Below are 24,886 nucleotides of genomic sequence, written 5' to 3'. Positions count from 1 at the left end.
TGCAAAACACCAAATCTATATTTACATCCACATATAATAACATAACTTTAAGCTGAAATATATCATAAATAAAACAAGTAATGTCTACTGTTTGACAAGTATCAACAATTAAAATAAATCAAACTGGAATGAAATAAATACATAAACAAAAATCCAACGGATTGTACCTCTATTATATGTACTGTTGTCTCAAAGGAAAAAAAAAAAAAACATACAAAACCAGTAGTATCCCAATAGTTAATACTGATGGACCAAAAACAAAAACAAAAACAATTCTTGAGTACAAGGGCTGTGAAAAAAAGGACATTTTTATGCATTCAGAAATTCAGAAATGTGGTTAAGAAAGGAGAAATCCGAAAGCCCCCAAAATTTCAGCATGACATGAATTGACTTGTTTTCAAATAGATTTGGTGATTTTTTTTTTAAATACGGGTTTAAATTTCAGCCCTCTATTATCTCGTATCCCCTTTTAAGATTTACATTTATAGTCACAGCAAGCTTTCTGCAACACTCATTGGATTAGGCAAAGATCAAGTCAATCATCTTGCAAATGTGTTAAATCTTCAAAAATAGGCTATAAAAGTGCAAAACTATGAAAACAAAAATCTAGATTATGTACATATGGCTCAGCTTGTGAACAGGAAGAAAGGTCAATAGTGTACGCTTTCCTGATACAAAGCACTTCATTGCAATGCCAGCAGACTGGTCTGATCAGGTCTCCCTTCCACACGGGAGTTAAGACTTCTCTGTCAAGTACGCTTCATGTTGCATAATGAAAACAAAGCAAAAACAAAAACAAAAACAAAAAAATCAGGGTTCTTTTAGGACTTTCCTCTTGCTCCAACGCAGAAGGGCAGGGCAAAAAACTTAACAGTGCAAATTTATCTCTGAAACAGTTTTCTTAATAAAATATTTTGTGGTTGCTAACCCAATAGACTGCTGAATCGACTCAGCCACGGACAGCATGTTAAGGGAACGAAAGTTTAAAACACCTAGTAAGCCAGCTGGTGGCTATCCTCTCTTTAAAACCCAAACTGCATATGCACTGAGAAAAACTTTGCTGCTCAAAACAACCAAAAATGGGAAGACAACTGAGGTCGAGAAAAGAGCACATCTTCCCCATTACCAGAAGGCTCAGCCGGCAGTTCCTTATTCAGAATCAACGAGTCTGTAATTAACTCAAATATGTCCACAGTTAACCCAAATGCCAGGCACACCAAGACTTCCAGATTACAAACCTAAAATTTACCCCAAAACACTCATGTCCTCTAAAATTGCTTCCAATATGTGTCATTCACATATATAATTTTGCGTTTATGTTTTTTTTACATACGAATTTAAGTGAAAGCCCAACAACCTGAATTTCCCAACAAAAATGATTAATTTGATAGAAGACTCATGTCAGGAACTCCACGTACAATTTGGTATGTTTACGGCATACGTGGCCGCTCTCCAGAGGACACGCTTCTCTGTAAACACACACACTTAAAACCCCACAAACCGCACCATTTTCAGGGAAGGATCGCGGATCTGGACTCTCCCTGGGTTGACAAAATGAAATTTGCAATAAAAGGGCACCGGATTCAGAATGGCCGATCCGTATACGCAGCACATAGTCATAGAGGGTCAATACTTCCGTTAACAATTTTGTTAAGACAATGGACTGAGGAAGATTTAACATAATACAAATCATTAAGAAATTTTTTTAAAAAAACATACATTTTTAAACAAAAGAGCACAAGTAGCAGGAACCGCTCAAAGTAATGAGCTACGTGAGAGGAAAAGGGTCACGCGCAGTATCCGAACAAGCAGGCGGAGAACTTACATTATGTACAGAGATACCTGAGGTGCAAGCATCATAGACCTTCTCCCCGCCCCACCCCCCAACCCAGACGGTTTCCTTCCAGCAGCGCTCACGTAGGCAAAAGACTCCTCTTCGTATTTGGTCGATTCTAAAAAAAAATAGGATTCAGGGACAAAATAGAGATTTCCAGTCTCCATTTGTGTAGAACCCAACTGTTCCAACTATAGTTTTTATTGCTATTTGGTACAAAAGTTAACAGAACAACTTTACAAAACCGTAGTGTTCCTAGTATGTTACATGCGTGGCATGGTCACAGCTTATTTCACGGGCTTCCACCACCTGCTTTCCCAAAGGATGGACGAACTCAACTCAGGGACAGTACACACGGCCATCAGGACCTATGGAAACAAAGGTTCAAAGACCAAGTCAGAGAAAACTGACAACCGCTCAGAAAATGTGCAGTAAACAAGTGCAATCAACAGAACTAAGGGGATCCGGAAATGCAATGATTCTATGTAAGCTCGAATGTTGCAACAAAGGGGCGCCTGGCTGGCTCCGTGGGTGGAGCGTGTGACTCCTAATTCCAGCTCGTGAGTTCAAGCCCCACTGGGGGTAGAGATGACTTACAAATAAAATCTCCATTAAAAAAAAATGTTGCAATGAAAATATCAGGACTCTACCTAAGGCTGTGGCACTTCAGAGACGCTCCCATGTACTGAACAGTGACTTAATGAAGATGATTTTGCCAAGAATCAGAATGCATATCAGTTAGGCAAAGTCTGGCAAAGGCAACTGTCACTGACGAGAAACTGAAAGTTTCTAACATTATTTGATCAGCCAACGTCTCACGTATTCCCAGCAGTAGGCTAGGCAACGAACACAGGGGTCTCCTCTCAAGCTCAGCTACCCATGAAGCTGGACGTGCGGGTAAGGGGGGCACGGAGAGTGATGGCAATGAATCACACTTGCAGAGGGAACACAATGGGGAAGTCCCTAGTTCCCAGCAAACATTGTACAGAAATGATGTGTGAGCTGGTCCTGGTGTATCAGAGAGAGGCGATCGGGCATAGAAGACGCAGGAAGGGTGTTCTGGGCAGAGGGGAAGTGCAAGCAGGGGAGCTCAGAGGTAAGTTACAGAAGGAGGCCAGGCCTGACCAACAGGACAGTCCGTGTTTGCTGTTACTGACAGACCGTGCCACCGGGAGTGCAGGAACGCGGTGACAAAGGATCTGTTCCTTGTAATCCATACATTATTCGTTTTTGCTTTAATGGAGAGTGGGCTTAACCCCATTCCTGTGACAACACTTTACTCTCATTCTACTTTCACTATCTGAGCGGAAAGAGGAGTGCAGACACACATTGAGGCTGACGGGCCCCACGCGTGTCCCCCGAAAACAGGAGGGAGAAATCCTGCCCTGGAAGGACCAGGGTTTCTGCAAGAGAGAACTCAAATCTGTCCATTAAGCCCCAATCTTTTCATTCAATGTACTGGTAAATGAGGCCTAGAGTAACTTGTACGTAACTCTAAACTACTACGCACACAGCTCTACTACTGGAGTGTCTACAGTTAGATACATTGTCGTGGGAACCACCGAGTCAGAATGCAACGACTTGCTCCTGGCCCACTCCCCTCCCCGCAGACAGGATGCACGGAGGCTTTGAACAAGCTCTTAAACAGGAGGGTTGGGGGGAAGGGGGGCACGGGCTTTGGTTCATGTAGACCTAGGACAGAACCAAACAGAGTAGGCACTGGGCAAGTACCCTCATCTGTAAAGCGTGCCCAGAGCCTCCTAACCCAGGGGTCAGCAAACACTTTCTGTAAACGGCCAGAGTGTAAATATTTTCAGCTTTGCAGGCCCTGCGCTCCCTGTCACAACTACCCAGCTCTGCTAATGTGGCAGAGAAGAAGCCATCAACAACACATAAAGGAATGGCCATGGCTGTGTGCCAGTAAAACTTTATAGACAAAAACAGGTGGAGGGCAGTTTGCTAATCCCTGGCCTGATGCCCCCTGCTGTGGGAAGGATTAAGTGAGGTCATGATTATAAAACACTTCAAGGCTGAACACACACACAAAAAAATGCTTAGTAAATTCCAGTTGCTATTATTATTATTACTATTATCATCATCACTGATATCCACAGAACCTGAGCACTCCGAGTTTAAAACACTTAAAATTAAAATTAGGGGCGCCTGAGTGGCATGGTCCGTTAAGCATCCTGACTCTTGGTTTCAGATCAGGTTGTGATCTGAGTCTTGCGATCGAGCCCCTAAGCAGGGCCCTGCTGAGATTCTCTCACCCTTTCCCTCCGCCCCTCCCCGCTGCGCTCTCATGCTCTAAAATAAATAAATCTTGTAAATAAATAAACTTAATTTAAAGTAATTTTACTTTATAGTCTACTGGATAAGACAGATGGTTTATCTTCAATTAGGTAAAATCAGTACATCATACATGCTCACCTTTCTTACCCAAAATAGGAAATCAAGTTTTTTTGTCATTTGGTCGATAATGTGCATTCCCAATAAAATTCTCATAGTTTCTCTTTTGTAGCATGCTGCTAGACAAGTGTTGGTATGACACAGGCCTTTTTCCTGTTCGGAAAAAAATGTGAAAAGGTGTTTAGAATTATGTTCAACAACGGGGCAGGTGTATGTGGGTTGTCAGAGGTCAATCTTCCCAGTTCCTGACTGGTAATGGGATCAGAATACACCAGTTGCATGCGTGTTGCCAAGTTACAACTGATACGTTTTTAAATGCCCTGAGGATATTTGCTAGCACAGAATTTCAAGTCACTCAGTACTATGCTGTCATTAGTAAGAACTAAATAAAAAGTCAAGATCCAGGGTTTAGGCACAGGGGGAAAAAAAGGCAAAAAAATGGTAGCATAAAATATTTTAAACTTATATGCATCATAAACCAAAACTGTGGGGAGGAGGAGAAAAAATACTGATTTTACAAAAGGATTTTATGGAGCGCCTGGTTGGCTCAGTCAGTGGAGTGTGCAACTCTCAATCTCAGGGCTGCAGAGTCCAAGCCCCATGTTGGTTGTAGAGATTATTTAAAAATGAAATCTTTAAAAAACTAAAAATAAAAAAAATAAAGAAGAATTTTGCTGGCAACACAGAGCCAGGACTCTTCAAGTTAAGGCAAAGTTTTGACTCCTGTCCATTTTAAGAGCTCATAGGGAGAAAAATAGACAGTTTTAATCAAAAGGCTGCAAAAATTAATATTTCATCACAATTTTTATGAAATTCACTGGAGTGTGTGAAAGCAATTGTTTTTTAATTTGCTATCCCTACCAGATCAAATGGCATCAAGCTATCCTTGATAAGAGTATTGTCACCACACAGAACCCTTAATTTGAAATTAATACAAACTGAGAGGTTTAAAATGGATTTCTCTTTGGAGCTGCACAAACCAGCAGGACTTATATCTGACAAAGGAAGCGGTTTAATCAAGTTTGCCAAGTGGGGCAGGTCCCCAGGACACTCCAATCTACCTCTTCACACGCACAGGTAGGCATCACACACCTCTAAGGGAACGTGGCCAGGAGGAAGCAGGGGTTTTGAAAATATTTCCATGGGGAGAACTCCAAAGTAAATCTACGACTTTAACAATTTATCTGTTTGGGGGAAAGGGCGTCCCTTTTCAAATGCACTTAATGTTTAACAAAGGCTAAAAATAATGCAGCATGACTCCAGAATCCTAGCATCAAAACTGTTCAAAAGACCGTTCACTGGGGTTCTTCTACTTTCTGTTCCTGGTGGGTGGAGGGCCCGTGCTGGGGGGGGGGGGGGGGTGTTCACTGTGCGATGCCACCTCCTAGTGGGGACACTGCCAGCCACGTACACGGCAAAGGGACAAAAGCAGAGGCCTGGCTCCGAAGGACTTCAACGTGGGGAGCGGGGACCTAGCGCCAGCCCCGACCCCAGACCGGACCACCCCCCGACTGGACGTGCACCGGACGCCAGCCTCGGACGGTAAGCGAGGCGCAGGGCTCAGGGGACACGGGAAAGCCAGCCCCCAGGGTCTGCCACCCCCTGCCCCCCAGGCCCGGGGTCTGCCCCCCCCCCCCGCCCCCAGGCCTCACCTTCCGCGGTGGGCCCGCAGGCGAAGAGCGGCGCGGCGCGGGGCTTGGGCGGCAGCGCGGCGGGCGGCGGGCACACGCACTCGGCGGGCAGCAGAGACGGCAGGCCGCGCACCACGTGGTACTTGGGCAGCTCGAAGGCGCGGCGGAAGGCGGGCGCCGGCGGCTCGGCATCGGGCCGCGGCCGCTTGGGCAGCGGCTCTCCGGGCTCGGCGGGACGGCCGCTCGGGGGGTCGCGGCCCCGCGGCGCCCAGGGGCGCTCCGCACAGCCGTTGGCGGCGCCGGGGCCGGGCGGGGCGGGGGCAGCGGAGGGCGCCCGGGGCTTGGCCTCGGGCCTCCTGCCCCTCTCCGGGTGGGTGGGGTGGGTGGGCTCGGCCTGCGGCGGCAGCCGGGCAACCCCCTGCGCCCCGCCCGGCTGCTGGTGCTGGTGCTGGTGCGGCGGCCGAGGCGCTTTCAGGTTGCTGGGCGCTAAAGTGCTGGGGTCGAGCCCCGGGGGCGCCGGGGGCCTGGCGGGCGCGGCGGGGCCCGGCTTCCCGCGATCGCGGTCACGGTCGGCGGGCGCGGCCTTGGCGGGCGGCGCGGGCGCGGGCCTGGCCCGGGGCTTGGGGAAGTGCGCCAGCGGGGGCACGTCCTTCCCCAGCAGCGCGGGCGGGCAGCCGGTGCGCCGGCTGCGCAGCAGGGACTTGCTCCTGCAGTTCTTGTGGATGTCGGGGTTGTACTTATGCTCCAGCCGCTGGTGCATCATCAAGACCTCGGGATAAAAGGTCTTGAAGGTACAAAACGGGCAGGTGATCCCTGGGATTAAACTCTTGCTCAGAGAAATGGCCGGGCAGCCGTGAAGCGCCCCGAGGGACAGGTTCAGAGGCTTCTCCTGGCAGTCCACGCCGGGCTTGTGCTTGCCGTCGGCCGCCGCCCCGGCCGGCTTCTCCCTGGGGCCGCCGTCAGCACCGCGGGCCGCACTGCCGTCCGCGCGCGCAGGGACCCCCGCCTCCGCCCTACACGCGGGCTCGGGGGGCTGAGGGTCACCCGGCGGTCTCTTCTGTAACACGTCCAAATACGCGGGGGCAGGAGCTTTGCCCATTTTATCAGTACTGTCATCGGTTGCATTTTTATGGAAATCCTGAGTATCTCTGTGTCCTGGTGAGAGGACAGTGCTGCCCAGAACATTCTGAAAGGTGGCGGCCATCCCCTTAAGTTGCTTTGAAGGTGGGCTGCCTTTAACATCTTTGGCACCATCAAAAAATCTTTTCAAATTTTTGGTTTGCGCACCATCGGCGGCTAGTAGTGCATCTTCGGTCTCCTGGTTTTTCCCATCAGTCTTGACTTCGGCGGCAAGATCGATCTGCTTGTCCTTGTGATGTCTCTCCAGGTGGTACCGCAGAGACGTCTTCTGCGCCGCAGCGTAGTCACAGAATTCACATTTGTATGGTTTTTCACCTAAAACAAGAAGCGTCACTGTCACACAAGTTCACAAAAAACATCAAAATAGATCTCTGGAAACTAAAATTATGTGCCAAGAGAGAATATAATATACCGTCTTTCCTTTTCCCTTTTCTCTCTACGAATCTGCATCTCCAGGATTTTTCACAAGAAAGCTCGCTTTCTCACCCTTACTATACTGAGTATTTGAAAATGTGAACATATGTCTTTAACTTAAAAAAAATAGCACACTTTAAACTTACTTAACCTTCAGAATAGCCCTATGGAACAGAATATCATGATTACCCTGATTTTACAGTTAGGAACACTGGGGCACAGAAAGGTTAAGCGACTTGCCCAAGGCTGCACAGCTAGTGAGTGGAAAAGATGCCCACCCAGCCTCCTGAACCATTATCATGTTACAGCTGCTTCTACAATCTAAAGAAAATACTAAATATATCCTCGTTGCCAATCCTAACAGTTAACACCCAAAAAAGCTGTGGCATTAAATACTGAAGAGGTTTTAATAAGATGAGAGGATACAGTAGTCAGAAACTAAACAAGAAACTAACTTTGAAACAGGAACAGTTCAAGTTACAAGAACACTAACAGACTTAAAATGACAGCTGCCATCAACACACTTCACACTTACTCTTAAACTATTGCAAGGGACTAAGAATATTTGAACAATATAAAAAAGTCAAGACACAAAACTGTATCGTAGTTCTTTGAGCTAATAAGAATTAAGAAAACCCAGGAAGTTCCTTACCTGTATGCGTTCTGAGATGAATATTGAGGTAATAATTTGAACGGAAAAACTTCCCACAATAACTACATTCTCTTGAGGATGTAAGATGCTTTATTTTTCCTCCATCATCATTTTTATCTTAAAGCAGAAACAAAAAATATTTCTGTAAGAAGACAGCTCAAGGACACAAGTAAGACAGACTGACTTTAAGTATTCTTAAGGGAAACTTTTTTTTTTTTTGGAAAGCATAAAATAGTTTTTATTAAGTGTTGGGGTACCCCAGAAAGGATAGGAACACACCAAATGCTATTTTGAGACTGCCTGAAGTTTTGGAAGCTTTTTACAACACGCGTGCCCTATTTCTTGGTTTTGTTTTTGTTTTCTGAGTACAGCAAAATTTGGTGTCACAGATTTAGTTCTTCCTTTGCCTCAATCGCAGGAGAGCTCACTTAACAAAAGACTGACATGCATGGGCAACTTTCTGTTCTCCCAACAAGTCTGCAACAGGCAGGATCTGGCAGACTGAAGCTGGACCTACACACACTGGCTTCTTCAGAATAACTGATTTAGAAAACTGAGCCAATACAGAATTGCCAGCTTCCCCAGCCACCAGGCCCAAGAAGTGCATCTTAAGATTGGGCCAGCTACCACTAGAGGGTAGCAAGCACAACTTAATCTTTAAAGGAAAGAAAAGGTTTTGGCACTGGGTCAAACAGCTACAAAAGAAAGTTTGTCAAAATTTAGCACGTTTTGGAAAGCAGACTATATCATTCACAAGCACACGTGGACAAAAAAATATCGGGGAATCAATCAAAATCTGTCCCCAAATGACAATGCGCTAAACTTTATACTTCGATCTCTGCAACGACCAGGACAGTGTATCTGGGCTGCAACAGAGTAAAGGTCCACTGGGGACACTAATGAAAGGATGATTATACCCAAATACCAGCCCTCCAAAAGACCATGGCATTTGCTACAGTTAAGACACCCGCTCCCATAAAAATGAGTGTTAAAAGTTCTAGATAATCACCTCCTCTTACCAAAGACTGTATTATGTGCACTGCAATGAGGACAAGGAAGTGGAGTCCTCTCTTAAAACTGAGCCTAACTAAACCGGCTCTTTTGCCTTGAAAACTGCTAACTCCAACTAAAAAGTCCTCCTTCCTGGTTTTGCATTTTAGATTATATAGACCTAGTTTGCAGATTTTAGGCAGCAGCTTACTTATGAGCCAACCGTGGGCAGCCTCCAGTACAACAGACAGGACGGCATGATCCCCTCGCCCCTCGACTCCCCTGACGAAAAGGTGCCCACCTCTGAGCACCTCGAAACACTCTAAACCAGCAGAGACAACCACTGATCACGAGGACTTCAAAAACAATCCCATCAACAACCACCATTAGACCTACTATACAGTTGAACAAACATAAAAACAAAATATTTACTTTGCCTTTTGATCTTAAAAGTCAATCTCAAGAAAGCCAGGTTGATAGTAAATAACAGGAAGGTAAACCCAGACAACCACATCATAATATAAACTTAGGAAAATCAATTCTCTAAATACAGAAGGCCCAGCTTTGTCTTACAATCACACCCAACGAGCTGAGTTTGAACCTCACTGCAATTTCCTACTCCACGTATGTGTAGGATGTATGGTACGTTGCATCAGAGCCAAAAAGTTATGAAATGGGTCTGTTTTAACACAAAGGACGTGAAATGTCCACATATACTTGGTTCCTGCGCCTCTGGCATCACCTCTGATTGTACAGTTTCTGAAAGGACGGCAAACTTTTTTATCAAGAGGCTGTGGAAATTATCCTTGGGAGGTAGAAGACAAGGGTCGACCAACCAATTTTGCAAACAGAAATCAGGGCAAAGAAAGGTTAAGCAACGTGTCATCAGCCACAGAACAATGCAGTGGCAGAACCAGACTGCAGGCAAGTCGTGGCCCTCCCAGCTACTGCTGGGCATTCTATCCGCCTGATGACCAAGACTTCCAGCAGATCCTTCTGCCCACACCACCTACCGGCAGAACGCAACTGGCCATTTCATTTCTCTCAGGACAACGAGGACCCAAGCATCTCCGGATTCCTGTATGCCCCCAAGCAGGAATGCCACTACTAGAAACCACTGAGACGACAACAGGTCTGTGCTGAAGGCCTTTTTTATGATGTCATGAAGACACCATAATGGTGTTTTCTAGATTTCTGAAGACTGTAGTATCCTAAGCGCTAGGTTTCCTGTGGCCCCTGAATCTTGAAACATCCTAAATCCTCCGTATGAATACTACTGTTCTCACGCCCATCGTGTGATGGCAAAAGAACCTGACACTGGTTTGGAGCAGGAAGCGTCCGTGTGTCGTCCGGTCCCGTCCATCTGGGGTCTCACACCCGAGTTCGCACGAGCCAGCCACATACCATCAAGTTACAAAGGAGGCAGCATCGGCTTAAACCAAAGACCACTTTTGTGAATGATAACATCCCTCTAAGACTAATTCGTGTTCCCACCATTCAGTTGTTGAAGATGCAGGGGTTCCTTTAACTGCCTTCAAGCAGCCAAATCCTTTATTCAAACAAAGTTCTATTAAACAGACAGAAGCAGCTCTGGTTGAAGTGCAGATGGGCGACACTCAAACCACAGGTGGGATCCTGTGCCTTGGATCATGTCCCTGAGCCTCCGGCAATGGCTGTTTCCTCTAAAAGCCACTAGTACAAGAGAAACCTGCCTGAGCACTTGACATTCCTTTAAACCATCTTTGGTGTGTTCACATTCCCTTTATTTTACACTCGGTCGCCGTTCGTGAGCTATTCGCAAACACTACCCCACCAGACAGAGGACAGGGTACCGGGGAGCGCCAGCCCACCTCTAAAGAGACCCTTGCTCTGGCTGATAATCACTCCAGTACCTTCTGTGACCACTAGACCAGCATCTGGAGCTAAGTGTGTGAGAGCCAGAGCGGGGTCCCGAGGACAGGGAGGTCGGCTGCATGTAAGAACACCCCGCTTTTATAGAGAAGATCAGATACGCCAGAAAATCTGAAGCAGGGCACCTGGGTGGCACAGTGGTTAAGCGTCTGCCTTCAGCTCAGGGCGTGATCCCAGCGTTATGGGATCGAGCCCCACATCAGGCTCCTCCACTGGGGAGCCTGCTTCTTCCTCTCCCACTCCCCCTGCTTGTGTTCCCTCTCTCGCTGGCTGTCTCTATCTCTGTCGAATAAATAAATAAAATCTTTAAAAAAAAAAAAAAAAGAAAGAAAATCTGAAGCAAAGCCCAGGGGTCTCTGAACCCCGACACCGCTAACACTGGGGCCACGCAATCACCTGCCGCGGGGTGCCCTGCGCACGGGAAGATGTTTCGTAGCATCCCTGGCCTCCCCCCACTGGGTGCCAGCCATGCACACACTAACACGGCTGTGACACCCAAAAATATCTCTAGACACTACCAGGTTCCACGGGGGGCCAAACCGCCCCGGGTCAGAAGCACCGCGTCAGGCTGATGCACAAGTGAGATGATGTGTGTCCTCCAAGACAAGAGGTAAGACGACAGAACTTTCAGAACCGGAAGAAACCTCGAGAAGAATCAAGGCCCCAGAGGTTACGTGACCTACAACAGGCTGGCACCACAAGGGCCTGGACTCCACCCCAGCTCTCCCACCCCTGGATGGGCCAGCGTTTTCTGGGGCGGGAACAGAGGCAGGGCAGCGGGCCCTGGGGCAGGGGCTTACCCAAATGGAGCCCTTCCGGAAGTCCGTCCTCAGATCCATCTTCAGAACCACCTTCTCGATCCACGGCTCCATTCTCATCCAGGGTGGCGGTGAGGTCTGGAGAACACGTCCTAGGTTGCCTTCCGTCAACCGACATGGTGGGCGACTCGGCATCGGCCCTCCGGTCCTTCTTGTGCACTCGCGAGTGCAAGACCAGCTGGTGGTAGGTTCGGAAGGCTTTGCCACATTCCGAGCAATGCGTCGGCTTCTCCTTGTTGCCGGACAACTTCGGGTCCGCTTCCCCGGAAGGCACTTCACCACTGGAGGGTCGGGGCTTCTCTTTATCTTGTGCGAGTCCTGCACAACCGCTTTTGCTTGCCTTGGACTTTCCGGAACCTTCGGAATGGCTCTTACTCGCGTTCCAAATCTCGACCAGCTCCTCTTTTTCCGAACACGAGTCATCATTGTCGGTACTTCCTTCTTGGCCGGGCTGCTCCTTCACTTCTCGGCACACGGCGACCTTTCCTTTGGTAGCCAGCTGCCAAGCCTGGTAGGTGGTGAATGGATCGAGCTGAGGTATCCATTTTGTGGGCTTCTTGCCGGTTTCGGGGTGAGAGGTGGGTCTCAAGTTTAAAAACTGCAGGAACTCTTCCCCCGGAGATGGCATTCCCCCCTGCGGAGAGTCTGTTTGTGTACTGCTGGCACCGGAAGCCGCTTCTTTGGTGTGCATCTTCCTGTGATCGATGAGACTCTCCTTATTTGGAAAGAGGAAGCCACAGACCATGCAGATTTTGTAAGGAGAGGAGATGCTCTCAGCCGCCGGCTCCTGTACCACCTCATTGATGGTGGCCGGGCTCTCGGAGCCTTGCTGCAGTTTGCTCTTGGCCCCTGATTTGCCAGTGTGCGTCCGCATGTGATTTTTAAGAAACCAGGGCTCCTTGAATCTTCTCCCGCACACGTTACAGCCGTAAGTGAAAGAGTCCTTATGTTTCTTCATGTGCATCTCGACGTCGAAAGCCACTCTGAATGTCTGCCCACATACTTCACAGCTAAATTCTTCATTTTCTTTGCAATTCTTGTCCTTTGGAGGTTCTGTTCTCACTTGACTTTTATCAAGAGGACTAAGATACTCCGCTTCAACACGCAAAACTGCGGGCTCACAGAGGATCGGCCGATGTTGCATTAAGACATGTTTATTAAGGTCTTCTGAATGTGTGAAGGTCTGATTGCAAAACATGCAGTCCAAGGGCATATATCCTTCTATTTGGATTATGTTCTTCTCTTGCGTCGCTCTGAAAGGGACAGCGGTGGTCCCTTTTATGGACACGGCATCATCTAGCTCCATCTGGGTGCCAAGGGAATTGCCAATAACTTCTGGTCCATCCATATACACCAACAGGGATTGAGTTGGCATGTTTCCTGGCACTTTAGGATTGTATATAAAATAAGAATCTGGTGGAGGAATTTCTGGAATTGGGATAAGGCCACTTGGTAAGACTTGTCACTCACACCCCCAGCAGCCCTGGACTTAAAACTAGAACAAATATTTGTTATAAAAGTTCAAAAGAAAGTATATATTCCTGTAGCTTCTTATCTTCAGAAGTCGTAGGAAGCTCGGTGACAGAGCCTCTCACTGGTTCTTTCCACAAACAAGGCAGACAGACTCCCCAACGCTTTGATTCAAATATGAGTCAGCACAAAGCATTAATTCTCTTTGTCTCCATTGAGTGAGTGATTCAATTGAGCAAGAAGTCAATCCCAGCAACCTGGAGACAAGGGATTTCCAAAACCTAGAGGGGGAAAAAAAAAAAAACACAGAAATGGTTAGCTGCAGCCGGGGAAGAAGAGAAGCCTGGTGTGGACGGTTCACAGCTGGTCCGCTCGCGGCAGAGAAGGCGCCTAGGTCATCCGCTCCCCTGTTAACAGTGCATCCTGTTCGAAGGGCTCGTTAATTCAATCATTAGCATTTTATCCAATCAGTACACTTAGCAAATCGCTAGGTTTTCATGCAGTTAAGAAACTTAACACGTGGTCCCTTAATGATTTAAATCTAAAATGTAAGATTCTGGGCAGAAACTGTTAAACGCACCGGAACACATTTTAAATGCCAACACTACAATGCACATGTGTACCCTTATAAACAGCCTCCATAAATCCAGAGACTCTACCAACTGTGAAAACTGACAATTACAGCACTTTAAGTAAAAATTGAAAAGCCGGAACTTCAAACGGTCTTATACACAGTCGAGAAACACAAATACCTTAAATGCAGCCTTGAAGCTTACACATGCATTGGCCAACAACACACACACACACACACACACACACACACAACCAGGAACCTTTCCTAAAATCCACATTCAGAAACTACAGACACCTCGGAATGATGCTCATCTTGGCCAAGAGAAACGTTCATCGTTTTGGCTCACAGGATATTCTCGCCCCCACCCACTGCCCAAACCCCAGTTTGCTTGTAACAACTTTCTGCCTTCAACAAGCCTCAGGGTTGGGCTTCCCTGTCCACACGATTAATAAGGAAATACATACACAAAGCTACTTTGTGAATATACACGTTAAAATAAAATCCTCCATACCGCCAGTTCAACGTGGCTCAGTCTTCAATCAGAAAATGGGTCCTCCCATTTTTAACCCGCCTTTCACATCATGCATTGGCCAGGTCAAAAATGGACTATTGTTTTATTTAGCCACGCAGGCTCAGGTTTAGACGCGGATTTTCATTCTTGAAGAAGAATTAACCTCCAAAAAATCCAATATCCCCCACCTTTCTGGCAAGACAGAATTGGTTTTAAAGCGTCACAACTACTTTAACTGAGGTCGGTTAATTCTGCCCAACAAAACAAAGACTTGCAAACTGCTCCCACCACCTTCAGCTTTACTTTCTTCTCTCCACTTCCTCAAAGACCAAGGGCCTCCAGGCTCAGAGAAGACAAGGAAACATTTCTTCCCCTTCTTTACACTCATAATAAAAGAAAATTCTCATGCCCCTTGCTATCTTTAGTTTTGAATAAACCAGATCTTTAACATTAAGCTTTTCTAAATAAGACTGCAGATCAAAGATTAGGGAAAAGAAAGAACGTACTGAAGTGTTTTATCTTAATTTCTGAGTCTTTTGTTGTAATCACAATGGAGGATAAAATGCTGGGGCTGGCGACCAGCTTGGTGGGCAATAACAGAACACTCCAGAGACCTGAGTTCTAGTTCTGCCTAAGTCACAACCTTCAAGCTGTCACCACCACATACCCCATCTTTTTCTACTTGATGGTTAAATGATAGGATCATCCTCAAGAGTTCCAAATTTCTTTGGTTGGGGGGGGGGGGAGTAGATCTACATTTATGGATAGACCTACGCAAAAGAATATTTAATGCTATCCTAAATCAAGAGATTAAACGACGTTTGAAAATGTAACTGCTAATTTAGGGTTCTATGCATTTACTCATTGAACAAATAATGTACCGGGTAATATTTTCACTGAAGAAGTTAACAGTACATATTCTAGAAAAGCAGCTCTCAAACTCAGACATCGTTTTCACCAGCTGACAGCTATGTGAAAAACAGAAACAGCTCCACGAGTTCTACACCAAGTACACAGATAAATTTCAATTTGAGTAAAGGCTGTCCTGTATTTGAGGACCTTTCTATTTTTTTGGTTGCAAAGTCGCTTTTTAAAAAAATGAAACACTGGCAATAGGGAGTAGTAAAGTTTTCTTTTTTTTTTTTTAATGCCCTAATTTGCCAAAATCAAAGTTAGTCCTCCATGTCAGACCTCAACATTATCTTCTTCTTCTTTCTTTTTTTTAAGAAATTTTACTGCTCTGTGGTATCTTAAATTTGGGGGAACTCCAATTTTCTACAGATCATCTTTCCCAAAAAGACACCAATCCTAAACTCAATCTCTGGATGAGAAACAGGACATGTGGGTCCATCACTATTGTTTATTTCCCACCCAGGGTAATGGCATATAACTGGAAATGCCTGACTTCAAGAAATAGTTGTTTCAATTTTTATCTCTGAAATGTTCAAATATCTGGGTTAAGGAAGTCATCGTCAAGCTTCTAACCCAAGACCTGAAGGATTAGTAAAGGAAGCACAGTGAAAAAACCAAAAAAAAAAAAATAAATAAAAAAAAATAAAAATCATAGGAAGAGCCTCAGTTTTGCTTGGGGTGGGTGAAGGATGGCAGCCTGGAGATGAGCGGAAGGGGGTCCTGGGCCAGCGAGTCTCCTAGGATGGTCACATGGGGAAGAAGACCCTTCCAGGCAAAACTAAGCACTTCTTCCTCAAGGGAAGCTTCTGGCACAGATTCTGACAGTCAGCAACTGTGCCCAATTGTCGTGAGCACTAGACGACATTGGGTCATAGCCATCCTTACTCACCCAAGATAGGAAAACCCTGGGCCATTCCTCTGAAGAGCCTAGGGGGAGAGACCCTGTCGACCCTGTTCGCTGCTATCCCCGCATGCCGAGAAGGGGTCTCTGGCACAGGGTTAGGCCCTCGATAAACACCTAGTGACTAAACAAACCAACACGACGTGGTCAGCACAGGGGCAGAGTCAATACTGCACATCTCTGGCCACAGCCACCAACCATAACTCATCTGATATGAAAATTACCTCGAAGGTCCATCAGACCTTCTACACGGCTCTCTATGGCTGCCGTCTAATATCCCACTCTCTGCACTTTCCAGGGTATAATAAAAAATAACGAATCATGTTTAATCACACCACGAAGTTGGCCAACACAAGCAAAACTGTATCACTTGGATTTAAAACTGTTCTCCTTACTGACCCACCGGAACAGAAATGCAGGACAAGCTGGGGAAATCTCTGACAGCAAAGGCCTTCAACTCTTGACTCAGAAACTGAATGCAGACTAAACACTTCCTTAACCTATAAACCAATTATCTACATCACTTACAACCAATCTGCTAACAAAATCTAAAATCTTCAGAGTGATTGCAATAACAAAGACTTTAATACTAACAAAACTTACCAAAAAACAGACATTCTAATCTAATTACTGTTAATAACAACCATTCCAGGCCAGCCAGCGAACGAGCACCCACACAGCCTTCCCTGCACCTTCGGGGTTCTCCAGGGGGGGCACGCACAAGCCAAGAGCAGAGCAAGGCTCTGCAGGCGGACGGAGGAAGCGGTCTGTCCTCACCAAGAACTGGAGGAGGAGGGAGGGGGAGATCATAATCCAAACCCTACAATCTAAATGCTTTTAGTCTGCAGAAAAGTGAGCGTTCCGAACACACGAGGCTTAACTAAAAGGCAGCTGGCAAAAATGTTTTCCAATGTTTAAAAAAAAAAGCTCTTACACCTTTACTCAGGTAAAGGACAGCACTGAACTTTCAGCCATTCGCCCCAAGGCACCTGAGGCAATATAAAGGGTAAAGTCATATTCTGAAAGAACACTAGGGCTTCCTTGATACTGTGATCACTGAAGTAGAGACTTTAAAAAAAAAAAAATTTACAACAACATAATCTTTGGAAAAAAGTAGCAAGCATATTGCTGTCACTGCCTGAAACAGAAGTCTAATGCTCTTTAGGCCATGTCCCCTGGTGGGGTTTTGTTGTTTTTTTTTTTTTCCCTAAAGCAGATACTCGTTTGTGAGTAAAGCTCCTGTGAATTCTGCCACTACCTCTAGATTTTGAAGTTACCAAATTTTACACATTATACAGTGCCTAATGGAAAACACAGTATTTGGTGCTTAAACACAACAAATTAGAAGTAAATGCCACCTCGCCGACAACTGCTGTGCCTGGGCGACAGTTCTGCAGGTCCAAACGTACTCACACTGGTCACCCTTAGAGGCTGCACCGGCTCTACTCAGCTGAACAGGTTATCTCCCATTTTTTGATGTGGAATATGTATTACCCTATCATGGAGCAACGGGAACTCAAAGTCCTCAAAAACTGTCAAGAACACATAAAAATGCCATTTATAACCAAGTAATTTGCCATATTCCTACAAATCTACTTTTTCCCTCCAAGTCACTTAAGGATCCAAATCAATGATCATTAAAATATTTAACCAAACAAACCGCTGGTCTCTGGCCAATTCATTTGTACCCTCTAAACAGCGAAATTAACTCCAAGATCTGGCCAGGAAACTAACAGTTTTTCTATAAATGCTCCTTCTGTAGGTCATATACCGTTTTTTTGTCTTAATCCAACCAGTGAAGAGAACTGCACATAGAAAGCCACAGTGCAACCCAAACCTGTAACTTTAAATCCTTCAACCCTATTTCAAGGAAATCGCCAAGGTCACACCCACGAGCTAAATGGTCAACCCAACTTTCCTAATATAGCTGTGGAAAGATGTTGAAAAGTTAAGTGAAAGAAAAAGATTAAAAGATTCAGAAGTTTACATTCAACAACACATTCTAAACTATTCAAAATAGCAAATGACTGTTCAAAGGCAAAGCTTGGGGAGAGATCGTACAGCACAGTCTCATTTTCTTGAAACTGTAGAAAGTACTTAGTCCTAGATATGATTAGAGACCAAAAGTCCTACAAAAAAATATAGTCGTATTAGTATATTTGAGTGTCATGATTAAAAACTCTGCCTGATTCATTCCAAATCAATTAAGGTCAGTTAAAGGATCTTAATGTGAACTCGAAGCACCACATATTAGTTTTAGTTTCAGTATTATCAATATTAACAGATACTGTGGTCTGTAAACTGACTTTTAAAAAGTCCATCCTGACCGGAAAAAGAGAACTCTATGGGAAATGAATAAAAAAAGAACTTTCATTAAGCAAGACTAAGCCTGGCTATCTGTCAGGCTCCATTACTGCAACTTAACCAGTACTAACTTTAATACTCTGAAAAGATTCCAGACAGGGCTAACCACCAAAAAGAGGGGTTTCAACAACCTAAAACAGTAAACTCGTCTATCTTTACCTGTCTTCTTTCGCTCTCCACAAGGAAAACACCCTGTGTGTGTCTGTCACACACACACACAGATAACTGTATACAGAGATAAATAACTATAACCATCCTACTAACACCACTACCCTACACACCTACAGCTCTTTTTTCCACACGGCCCAATGGTGAGTGTCCTTAATTATACCCCATTTAACTAACCAGATTAAATATAAACGTGCGTACTGCCTTTTAAGGCATGAGCTCTTTCTTTAGCAGTATTTAAATATTCCCCGCCCTATCTCTGTTGAGTAAATACTCAAGTTGTATGTCTGGCTCTTTTAAGTCACCTGTTTGCTTTCAAAATTAAGGGAAAAACACTCCTTTCGATTCATACATATACTCACTGTTGAGGAGACTTACATACTGAACTGAAAACAAAGCTTATCCGCAGATTTAAAAAACCCCCAAACACTTCTTCTGGTGTAACTGAACTGTTTTGAGGTTACCCTGATTTGACACAGGTAGGAAAAGTAAAAACATGTAGTTCTCCTCATGCTGATATGAGAACTAAAGAGAGCTGGGCTCTCACTCTCCAGTGCACAGAACTGCATTTTAAATCCAAGAGGTCTCCTGACAACGCTAGAAACGAAGCAACACCACACCCCCCCCTAACGAAGCCATTACAAAACCAGCATCTGACTGCAGGGTCGCAGCTCCTCTCTAGGAAGTGAAGGAATAGTGGAAGGCAAAAACAACTGAAGGTAAAGCTTGAAGAACAAAAGCTGAGGAATTTAAGCCAATTCCCTCAATTTAACTTACCCAGCTGTCTTTTCAGGTTTAGTAATTTTATTTCTCAACTTTATCATAAAATTACCAAACTGGCCCCTAATTTCCAGTAACTCAGTTATGTAGTTACCCTGGGCAGGAAGTAATGGGGATGTTAAGAACAGTCAACAAATGTTCAAATGTAAAGTCGTTAATGAGCATTCCAATGTTAAGCATAAAAGGGCAGTTTGTGGTGGCAGCTGGCTGACAGGGGCTGCCCCGCTATTTATTTGGAAGAGGGCTTTATACAAGAATTGAACTTGCTCATCGTGAACGGCAGATTTTGGGAAAGGATGGTCCCTGTCCCACTTCCTCAAAATGAGATTTCTATCTGCCCTCGTGGTCTCAATTCAAACTCCTGCGCCCCACACACCACTATAAATTTGCCTATATTATCGGTTGGAGAAAAATCATCCAGATCGCCTTTTTCGTAAAAGCCAACACTTGAGAAGTTTTTACAATACCCCCAAAAGGAGGCCGTTCAGTTATAATGATCAAGCTTCCCTCTCCCAAATTTCAGAAATTGCCTGCTGTCTTTGTGTAATTCCTTCTTTCTTCCACGTGCATTTTAAACTGGTCAGCACCCCTCCCCCGCCCAATCTGGAGATGGGGTGTACAAACAAATCGAGACTCCTCCACAGCCTCAAGTTTAGTTTACATGCTGTTAACAAAACCTTTCACTATTTCGAGCATTTAATGTGACTGGGATTTCTTTAATTTCAGCTCACTAGCTGTTCTGTAAACACCTTCCAGGTTTTTATTTGTGACACCTCAGTAACTTGAAAACGGTTCTGTATATCCCAAATGGAGTCGTTTCAATTAAAATTTCATTATACTGATTTCATTCTAGTGGAATACTCCTCAGCTTATATACAACGCTCTCAGATTTCTCGTTCCTACTGTATAATTCTGAAGCTTGAAAATATATAGCCATTGTTCAGGACTTTGGCTTCAACTTTCCAATTCATTTACTAAACATACTGCTACGGGGTTAAACTCAAATAGGAAATTAGCAATGAACCATTTAAAATAAGTCATCCCCAGCAACCTCAAAAACCCTCACATACAGGCCATACTTGGCATTCGTTGAGATGGAACATTCTCAACTGAACTTGTCTTTGAGCAAATGGAAACAAAGCTTCATGTGAAACATAAAAAAGGTCCAATCATTTACAGTCCTCAGAGTCAGATAAAAGTATCTTTTTTTTTTCAAGTAGTAGATGGTAGATAGTCTAGAGTCATTAAAACTACTCCAAAGTTCTTATCCACCAATATCATGTTTGTGACAACTGTGAGAAAAGCATGTAATTTTATAAAGTGGGAAAACAGCACATCTTTTGGGACCCCTGAGGCTCTAATCAAGCGTCTCAGAATTAAGAGTGCTCCAGGGTTGGGAAAAGGCAGCCCTGCTGTGGCAAAAACATGCCATTTCATCATAAATGTTGTTAAAAGAGAGAAAAGTGATTATCTGAAATGAGGAGAGAGGGACTCCGTCTTGCCAGGCCATTATATTCCTTAATGATTTCATCAGTTTGTAAGTGACTTGATGATTAAGTCTTATTTTCTGATTTCCTCTTTAAAGGTCCACTGGAAGGGAACCAGGGGCTGCTATTCCTCCCAGAAGTTCCTCTGCCAAAAATGGAGGCTTACAAAGAGAATGCAAATCTACTTCCACCTTAAAACTAAAGGCAAAGTCAAACGCTTCTCTCCTCCCTCCTCCCTCCTCTTTCCCTCTACTACCTGGAAAAAAAAAAAAAAAAAATCAAGCTGTTATCTAAATAGATTCTTCAGGGTGAAGGCAGAAAATATTTTCTACCAATTTTATCAAAGTGGTGTATTAGTTCCTTTTTTTGATTAGGAAGTGAAAGGGAATAATATGAACCCAAGACAACTGCTAAACTTCGATCTTACAAGTTATTAAAAACAGCAAAGGTCAAACTGCAAAGTGTTAGAAGGTGCTGTGAAGATAAAAGGACTGAATGAAGTTGGACACTAAAGAAAAGTATGTGTCCTTCACCTGGAAAAGTCATAATCCTCCCCCACTTCCTCCTCCAGCCTGCAAACCAAGGCGGAGTCTAAAGGAGCAGCCTTCCTCTTCACACCAAATAATTAAAATTCCAAACACTCAGATTATTAACCCTATTCCAACAAACAAGCCCAATAAATTGTAAATTTGTGTTGTAGCTACTGACAAAGGATTTTTAAATATAAGTCACTATGCCTCTTTGAATTTAATACTTACATAACTGATGAAAAAAAATGGCAATTTGGGGTGGAAGGGGTTTGACTTCACTAAAACGCCAGGATTAAAAACACACACACTACTAGAGTCTTTGGGATACTGAACAAAAACAGTATCTAAAATAAACATGACTTCTCAGAAAAAGTCATCTACCATTAAGGACACACCTTAAAAGTTCTTAGCACACATTAACTAAGCAAGCACAAACTAGTGGTTTGACTGCTGTATTTTTCAGACAAAAAGCAATTAGATTATTACTCTGCACTTGTCACTGCAGACAGTGAAGGCTTTTTAGAAACTCTGGATTATTCCTTCTCCAAGTATTATAAAATTTAGCATTTTAGGTCTTATTTGGTATCAAGCAAGGCATCCATCCGTGGGGGAGGGGGGACAGTACAGTAAAAGAACATTTTTAAATGTACTTAACACATACAAAAGAGAAGGTGCAAGGCCTCCCAAGACCCCTACCTAGTCGCCAGGCCTGGCCGGCAGCTGTTGTTACCCTGCCTTTTCTTTTGTTGAGCTTAATCTCATGTCAACTCATTCAACCAACTCAAAAGCGATGAAGACATAATTGAATCAACCTGAACTAAATCAGACCTAGGCTTCTTAAAACATACAGCTTAATGGTTCCAAACGATCTAGAAAGCTAGGAAACCAGCTAGTATGTAGCATGTAGTGGTCTGTAATACTACACGACCCCAAACTGGCCAAAGGACCACTGCAAAAGCCCTGCACTTAATACACGTTTAGGAATGTTCATGCCAATGCTTCAAGCCCTATAGGCTGATTCAGAAAGATAAATTGAGGCTCAAGGAATTTCAAAGAGTACACACCAAAGCCTTAAACTCAAAAGTGACTATTCTTTTCTTGGCGGGGGGGGGAGGGGGGAAGAGAGAGAGAAAATAGTTTCTACTACTCCAAGTGTAAGCAGGCCACTGGGGTCCCAGAAGTGGCCACTGGTGGCTCTTTCCTGTTCCTGTAACTAAACCTTTAGGAAAAGTCCCCGCCGGCCCACCCACCCCCCACCCCCATCCCACCCGCCCAAGAATGCGGCTTCCCGTCCTCGGTGGCCCTTCCCCAATCCCAAAAAATGTGGGTTCCAACCCAGGACCTTAACGTCTGTCCCGATCCTGGGCGCAGGTACCGGCCTGCGCACCCCCACAGGCCAGGTCTTGCCCCCACCGGAGCAGGACCGCCCAGGCCGCCCCAAATCCGGCCTCCAGGGGCCCCCAGCAGCGCCCTCCTCTCCCCTCCCCATCCCGTGCCGCTCGCATTTTGGGGCCAAAGCAAGAGAGAAGAGGGCTCTACATCTGAAACTGCGCGGTTTCGCCACTCAGCGCCTCCTGGCAGAAACTTCCCTTTTAAAAAAAAAAAAGAAAGAAAGAAACACTTATAGGCGAACATTTCAATCCTTCCTGCCCTTTAGTTACTAGTTCAGCTTCCAGCTGGCTTTGGAACTCCAACTAGAAGTGAGAGTTATAAAGATATTCTTTAAGCGTTTAAGGGCTATTTAAAAAGTTCCAAAAAATCTTTAAAATTAAAGGGAAAAGAAAAACACCTTATCACACACATCCAGGAAACGCAGCCCGTGCACCGCCTGCTCAGGGATGGGCAGGAGACCGGGACTCCCGGGGACGGATTTGGCGGCGCTTGGGGGGCTTGCTGGAGTGCGCGTCGGGGTCCGCGGCGACGCCAAGCCCCTCCCTCGGCCCCTATAGACGCGCCCTCCGCCCGGCCCGTGTGGACGGTCCCGGCCATTGTTTGCGGGGGACGCCTGTTAGGACGCATTGTTTTGGCTGTTCCCAAGTTGCCCCGGCCCCTCCCGGGCCATCGCGGGGGACCCCGCGCCGGCCCCCTCCCCTCCGCCCGCCCCCCACGGCCCGGCCGGCAAACCCGGAGAGCCGCCCGGCGGAGCCACCCAACTTTTCCGGAACAGCCCCCCACCCACCCACGCACGCACGCAGCCCCCTGCTCCCTCCGGCCGGCCCCTAGGTCCCGGCCGGAGAAGGGGGACTCCCCCGCCCCCAAGCCATCCTGACTATCCCCAAGAGTGAGTGTGATGGTAAAACACTGTACACACCGGGGGCTCGCCCGGCACCTCCTCGCTGCTGGAATCGCTCCGAAGCCGGGTGGGGAGGGGGCGCCCTAGAGGAGCGGAACAGAGAGCAGGAGCGGGGGCCGGGCGGGGCGGGGGTCATCCGGGGAGGGGGGCCAGCTAACGAGCACGGGAGACTCGAGGGCGGCTCGGGGGGACTCCGGAGGGCGAGGTGAGGCGCCCCTGGGCCCGGCGCGGGCGGGGGGCGCGCCCCCTTTACCTGCGGCTCCGGCTCCTCGGCCATTTCCTCGCTCGGCGGCGGCCGGGACTGAACTGACACCACACGAGCGAGCCGAGGTTTGAATGAGGAGGGAGCAGGCGAGGAGGGGAGGGGGCGGGGAAGGCAGGAGGGAGGGGAGGCGACAGGGAGTTTCTCTCGGCCTTTTGTGCGGACACCTCCCGGCTTCCGCGCCCGTACCGGCCCCCCAAAAGAGACGGGGGACCACTGGGCGCGAGGCGAAGCCATCTCCCAGGGCGCCTCGGGACCCCGCGCCTTGAAGACCCCCCCCAAAGGGAGCGCCCCCCCGCCCCCACCCCACCCCCACCCGGGGGATTTGGGGGCCGGGCTCACCTCAGGCGCGGGGCTAAGGTGAGCGGGGCGGGGGGTGCGCACGGGGGGCAAAGGCGCGGGCGCCCCCTACTCGTCCGCGCGGGGACAGTGCAGGCGCGGGGGGTCCCTAGAGCCGCCGGGGCGCGGCGCGTCCGGCGCTGGGGGACTGTTGGGTCAGAAAGTGCTCAGGGAGCAGCTGTTGCGCCCTCCCTCGGCCCCGCCGCTCGGAAACGCCCCGCCTCCTGCCTTCACCGGCCGCGCGGCCCCGCCCCAGGCCCCGCCCCCAGGCCACGTGGTCCGCGCAGGCGCGCCCCTGCCCCGCCCACCGCCGCGGACTCCGCCTCCGCGACGCGAGCGAGCGGACGAGCGCGCGCCCTCCCGTTCTCGCCTGCGATTCCCGCGCACGCGCGCGCCTTTCACCGCCCCCACACCCCCCGCCTCCCGCCATCCGGCTAAACGTGGCCCGCGCGCGCTCCGGCGGTTCCAGTGACAGGTACGCGGAGAGGGCGGGGGA

The 24,886-nt window shown here is 46.8% G+C and overlaps 1 protein-coding gene across 3 annotated transcripts; it reads right to left on the bottom strand.

Moving 5' to 3' along the window:
* Positions 1-24,604, bottom strand: ZNF217 (zinc finger protein 217). 3 transcript variants are annotated; one of them, XM_057312463.1, is made up of 6 exons: positions 24,394-24,604; positions 11,782-13,550; positions 8,081-8,197; positions 5,896-7,329; positions 4,265-4,396; positions 1-2,202 (listed from the first exon to the last, which is right to left on the bottom strand). In XM_057312463.1, exons 2-5 carry the CDS (start codon positions 13,172-13,174, stop codon positions 4,287-4,289), a joined length of 3,054 nt encoding a protein of 1,017 aa, XP_057168446.1. In that variant the 5' UTR covers positions 13,175-13,550; positions 24,394-24,604; the 3' UTR covers positions 1-2,202; positions 4,265-4,286. The 3 variants fall into 3 exon arrangements, with proteins under 3 accessions (XP_057168446.1, XP_057168447.1, XP_057168448.1); XM_057312464.1 differs by lacking the exon at positions 24,394-24,604 and adding an exon at positions 24,043-24,318; XM_057312465.1 differs by lacking the exon at positions 24,394-24,604 and adding an exon at positions 24,043-24,318 and having other exon boundaries at positions 4,274-4,396.
* Between the last annotated feature and the right edge of the window lie 282 nt (positions 24,605-24,886).

Source organism: Ursus arctos, unplaced genomic scaffold (assembly GCF_023065955.2).
Source record: "Ursus arctos isolate Adak ecotype North America unplaced genomic scaffold, UrsArc2.0 scaffold_16, whole genome shotgun sequence".
Classification (NCBI taxonomy): domain Eukaryota; kingdom Metazoa; phylum Chordata; class Mammalia; order Carnivora; family Ursidae; genus Ursus; species Ursus arctos.
Note: the sequence above shows the minus strand (reverse complement) of the source record. Positions and strands in the feature narration are given on the sequence as shown.